The following is a 5,711-nucleotide window of genomic DNA, read 5'->3' as shown; positions in this document are numbered from 1 at the left end:
AAGGTTTGATCTCGAGACTTCAAGTACATATATTAAAGTCTTAACCACTTAACTAAGTTGTATTAAGTGTTATTATAATAAAGTATAATATTAATAAATGAAATTTTTTTTTGCCCGGGCCTAATAACTAGTTAAAAGCTATATAGTGATATAAATCTAATAATATTTTATGAAACTTTTTTTTAATATATAATAGATATAATTTGTGATTAAACTTTATAATATTTGACCTTAAAAATACAAGCACTATTGTAGAAATTATAAGACATAAAGAAGTAAACATTTATTTGCTAATCAACAACATATACATGAGTTTGTGAATTATCCCATGAGCAACTCCAAATCCTTAACAAAATTATCAATATAACCCCTCATAAATCCTTGGCTAACCATAATTTGTCTCCACTTAGCATGGTTATTTCTAACCAAACACCCAACTTCACTATCTTCACCCATCACTGATTTAATAGCTTTACACAAGCTTTCCTTAGACACCCACCCATTCTCCATCCTCTCCACCTCCACACCCACCATGAGCTCGCCACTCATCAACCTCGTGTTTAAAATCTGATCACCCAACTGCGGCACCATCACTATCTGACTCTCGGTCATCAAACTTTCCCACATTGAACCGAACCCACAATGGTTCACAAAGCACCCAACTGAGTGGTGCACCAGTATAAGTGGTTGTTGTACCCAACCGCCATGAACCACCCCCTCTTTCTCCTACTCTCTCCTTGAACCCCTCGAGTAGCGCCTCCTCGATAGAGGGGGATCCCTGGGGTGGCTTTAATGCCACTAGGAAAGGTAACATTGTCATTTCAAACCCAAGTAGTAGCTCCTGAAACTGATATTTCTCAAGAATGAACTAGCTCCCGAAGGCGCAGAACACAACAGAGTTTGGCTCGAATCGGCTCAACCACTCGACCCATTGGGCTTCCCAGGGGTGGTTGTTGTTGGTCTCTGGGAGGACCGGGCCTGTGAGGAGCACGGGATTGTTGTATTGGGTAGAAATGTAATCACAAAATTTATCTTCAATCTCACGGCAGGTCCTAATTGCAATGGCATCACAGGACTTCATTGTTGTTACCATTCGATCGTAGAAGGTGACCCCGCTGCCAAATTCTAACCCTATGAAGAGCAAGCTACGAGCCTTCGGATCATGGAAGACGAAGTTCGACGACGGGTAGCCTGGCGGAGGCTTAGCTACGTCCTCCTCGGTAACGAGTTGTAGTGGCGGATCTTAACTAACTATTTAATAGGGGCCGAGTTGATAAAATAAAAGCTTTAGTGTAAAATTTTAAATGATGAATAAAAACACTAATGCACACCAAATATTAATATACTATTATTAATGGCTACAAAGAGCTTGTAGCTAATGTAATAAATCAAAATCTCAAAGGTGCAATTTTTAAGAAACTGTTTCAATTTATTTTTTGATCATTATGAAATGTTTAAGAAATTGAGTAATTTTTCAAGAAATTGGAGGTATAGTTCATTAGCAACTAAATAAATTACTCCAGTAAAAAAACTAAATAAATTACCAACTTGCTTAAAAAGAGATACAACTTATATTTTATGATTGCTAGGAATGAGTTTGAGGAAATAAGAAGTACAATTATAGTTCAATAAAAAAAAGAAAGTTTTTCAGAGAAGAAGAATAAAAGATAATACAATCAATGGAAAATATTTTTCTAATGGATAAGATTTTTCTAAATTAGACAAATTGATATAAACCAAAGATAAAGGGGAAGAAGAAAGAAAGAAGTTAAAAAGAAAGAAGGAAAAGAAAAAAAAAAGAAGCATTTAAAATGAAAAATATAAAAAATTCCAAATGTGTTGATGCAAGGTTTGAACTTGTGACTTCTAGGGCTCAAACTTCTTTTTACACCTTGTTTTAAGGCCACTGCGCCATAATTTATTTTGTGACATAAATTACACTTTACTTAATTTAATTATCTTATACAGTTATTGGGGGTCAAGCCCCACCAGCCCCAACTATAATTCGCCCCTGACAGGTTGGTCCCGGCCCACGTTAAGGGCTGGGACCAAGGCGATCGCTAAGGAAGCAGCACACACCGCATTGTAACAAACGGACTTAATTTGTAGCTTAGAAGCGATCTCAGGAACCCAATACGCCATGTCATAAAAGAGGATATGTGGCTTAGGCTGTAGGGTTATGATAAAAGACTCGACCTCAAGACGGGTGAGATCAAGGGCGGTGGCGAGGTGGTTGTTAAGGTGCAAGGGGATTTCAGAGGCGGTTTCGGTGCCAGGTGGAAGAGGGTGGACGTGAGGTATTGTGATGGGGTGGAGAGTGATGAGAAAAGGGTAAAGTAGTAGGTGTTGAAGTTGGTGTTTGGCTTTTTTAGGGAGCAAGAAGGTGATCTTGTGGCCATATTCAGCTAGTTTGTTAGAGAGGTGGAGAAATGGGGTCATATGTCCTATGGCAAACCATGGAAACATTACTATATGTAGTTGTTTACTCATTTTTCTGGCAAATATTGCAGATCAGATCTACGATGAGGTACGTGTTGTGCTTCCCCTAACAATATTTATAGAGATGAGATTGTAAGAGCTTTAGGGAGGTAGCTTTCCCTCCTCCACTCAATCACTTGTTTTATGGAAGGATATTGTCACGGTTTTTGTACAATCATATATGGTAAAAAATATTCATTTACTTCTCAACTTAATAAACTTCTTATTTGTTATTCTCAATTTCAAATTTATTAATTTTTATCATAAATTTTCATCATTACTCCCTCTCTATCTTTGTATCTTTCTGTTGTAAATGTACGCGTTTGTCAATACACGTCTTAAATGTTAAAAAAAATTTCATTACGTATTAGTTAAAATTACAACAATTAAATTTTAATAAATTACTCATTGAAACGAATCAAATAAGACCTCACATGATTATATTTTTTTCTTATATATTGAGAAAATTCATGAGATTCTCTCAAATTATAAGTGTCAAGATTTTAAATGAGAAAGATATATAGTTACAAAAAGAGTGACTATATAATATAATAAAAGATATACAGTTATGCGTAACAATATGTCTATCTAAAGTAACACCCCTTTCTAATTTTTAAAATTACGTATTTAATTATTACCTTTTTGACCCTTTTACAGTATTAAGGAAAGATGAGAGAAATAATGTGCGCTAAAATAAGGAAAAATAAATAGTAAAGAAAAAAGAAAAAGCGAGATAAAGTGAGGTTAAATAGGATAAAATGGTAATAAAGCATGCCATAAGAGAAAAGATAAATATGTAACCATAAATATTTGGAACTGCAAAGTGAACTTCCTTCGTTTTTAATTAAGGCACTTCTTCTTATGTAAGAAATATTTGGAAGAAATAACTCACTTAAAAAAAAAAAAAGAATATTAGAAATCAAAAATATACTTAACCTATATAAAAAAGGAGAAAGGTCAAACACTAGTCAATATTGTGAGGTAATTTTCTTTTTGCCTTAATTTCTATAATTTCCATTTTTTCTCTTTAACCTACAAGAATTTATTAGTCCTATACTCCTATGTACATTACCAAGCTCACATGGACGTGTAGTCCTTTTAATGTTTGTATTAAGTGAAAGTATTGGGTCAGACCGTCTGACCAATACTTACTGTCAGACGGGCTGAGCCCAAAACTCAAACTCTGTACGCACCACTTTCTCTCTTCTCTTCTTCTTCCCCCCACTCTGTACTATTGTTGCCATTACCACTACAAGACCCTCTTGATTTCTTCTTCTCCTTCAATGGCTGCCACAACAGTGAGGATGATCACATTGAAATCCTCCGATGGAGAGAAGTTCGAAGTCGAAGAATCCGTTGCTCTTGAATGTGAAACCATCAAACTGATGATCGAAGATGATTGCGCCGACACCGCGATTCCTCTCCCTAATGTCACTACAAAGATCCTCTCGATATGGGTAACTTTTACTCCGCGGGACGGGACCCGATCTTCTATTCCCACCATGCTAATGTGGATAGAACATGGTCCATATGGAAGAGCTTGTCCATTAATAATAAGGATTTCACGGATAAAGATTTCTTGAACACCTATTTCTACTTCTATGATGAAAATGCTCAGCCTGTAAAAATCTATGTTAGAGATGTCTTGGATACCAAGAAAATGGGGTACGACTACCAGCCTCAGGACCTCCCTTGGTTGAAGTCAAAGCCAACTCCTAAGCGTAATCGTCTCCCTAAGCCACTCAAGAAGGTGTTCTCCACCGTCAAGAATGTCGTGATTGAGTACTGTAAGAAACACGTTGAATCTACTGCTGCAAAGTCTTCTTCTACTGAAGATAGTTGTTCTTCTACTGCTAACACTTCTACTAATGAAGAACTCAAAAAATGGGATAGTGAGTTTTAATCAAAGGTTAGTGTTTTATTTTCTTTTCAGTTTGACTTTGTTTTCTTTCAGTTGGACTTTGTTTTCTTTCAGTTGGACTTTGTTTTCTTTCAGTTAGACTTTCTTTTCTTTCAGTTGGACTTTCTTTTCTTTCAGTTGGACTTTCTTTTCTTTCAGTTGGACCAACTGAAAGAAATAATGGGCCAACTGAAAGAAATAATGGACTAACTGAAACAAAATAAAGACTACCTGAAGAAAAATGTAGACTACCTGAAAAAGAATAAAGACCAACTGAAACCCAAGTAAGTCTAACTGAAGCACAAAAACCCACTGAAAAACAAAGAGGACTAACTGAAAACAAAATGAAGACTACCTGAAAAAAAATTGGAACCACCTGAAAAAAAATGAAGACTACCTGAAAAAAATTTGGAACCACCTGAAAGTCGTCCGATCAAGATTATGGTCGGACGAGTCCGACACAATACGTTCTCTTGTATTAATTAGCCTTTTCATAGATTAAAATAAATGTAAAAGTACTCCCTTCGTCTCTTAAAGATCTTCCCTCTTTCCGTTTAGGTGTGTTTCCAAAAGAACTTTCCTCTTTTACTTTATTCCTTATTTGGAATTTTTTTTCCCTTTTTACCCTCTCATGTCCCTATAATATGGTCTACCATTACATTATTAATTCAATTTTACTCCCTTTCGCTCTCCTACTTTAACCCCTTTTATTTGTTTATTTATCTTAACCTCTTTCTCTCTCCTACTTTACCCACCCCACACCCCACACAACTTGATTCTCATTGGTATCTGTAGTAACAGTAACAAGAAAGATTTTTAAGAAACGGAGATAGTATAATTAAATAAATTATTATTGATTTTGCAAGCAAGAGTTGACTTCACAAATTAATATGTGCTTCTTAGTTGATCCCAAACTCCCATAAAGTTTATAACATTTCTCAAAATAATTATTTTTTTCTTTACCTATATCATCTCTATTTAATTTTAATCTATGCACTTTTTTTTTTTGGTCTTTTTTTTTTTAATCTACATACTATTTTCTTTTCCATTTTTTGTAACATGCCTCATCAATTTTTTCCTCTTTTTCCACATATATGATCAACTTTTTTTATCATAATAACCCAACTAATAATTTCTCTCTCCACCTTTTAAGTTTTTCTCTCACTTTTAGACTTTCTCCTTGATTCTCCCCCACAATAAAGTAAGTAAATTAAAAAGAAACAAGAGGAGAGGAGTATAAAAAAGGAAAAAGGTCAAATGATAGTCAATATCTTGTGGTAATTTTCATAGTCAATATTTTGTGGTAATTTCCATAAATCACATTTTACCCTTA

General features: G+C 34.9%; 1 protein-coding gene and 1 pseudogene across 1 annotated transcript; one reads left to right on the top strand and one right to left on the bottom strand.

Annotated features, from left to right (window-relative positions):
- Positions 1-249: 249 nt before the first annotated feature.
- Positions 250-2,539, bottom strand: LOC125496343 (UDP-glycosyltransferase 79B6-like; annotated as a pseudogene).
- A 1,392-nt stretch (positions 2,540-3,931) lies between these two features.
- Positions 3,932-4,381, top strand: LOC125496342 ((+)-larreatricin hydroxylase, chloroplastic-like). Its single transcript, XM_048641828.2, has one exon. The coding sequence runs from the start codon at positions 3,932-3,934 to the stop codon at positions 4,379-4,381; it is 450 nt and encodes a 149-aa protein (XP_048497785.1).
- Positions 4,382-5,711: the final 1,330 nt, after the last annotated feature.

Source organism: Beta vulgaris, chromosome 4 (genome assembly GCF_026745355.1).
Source record: "Beta vulgaris subsp. vulgaris cultivar EL10 chromosome 4, EL10.2, whole genome shotgun sequence".
Lineage (NCBI taxonomy): Eukaryota > Viridiplantae > Streptophyta > Magnoliopsida > Caryophyllales > Amaranthaceae > Beta > Beta vulgaris.
Note: the sequence above shows the minus strand (reverse complement) of the source record. Positions and strands in the feature narration are given on the sequence as shown.

Excerpts from the sequence above, each read along its gene's own strand:
- LOC125496342 (XM_048641828.2), top strand. The coding sequence starts at position 3,932 with ATGGGTAACTTTTACTCCGCGGGACGGGACCCGATCTTCTATTCCCAC.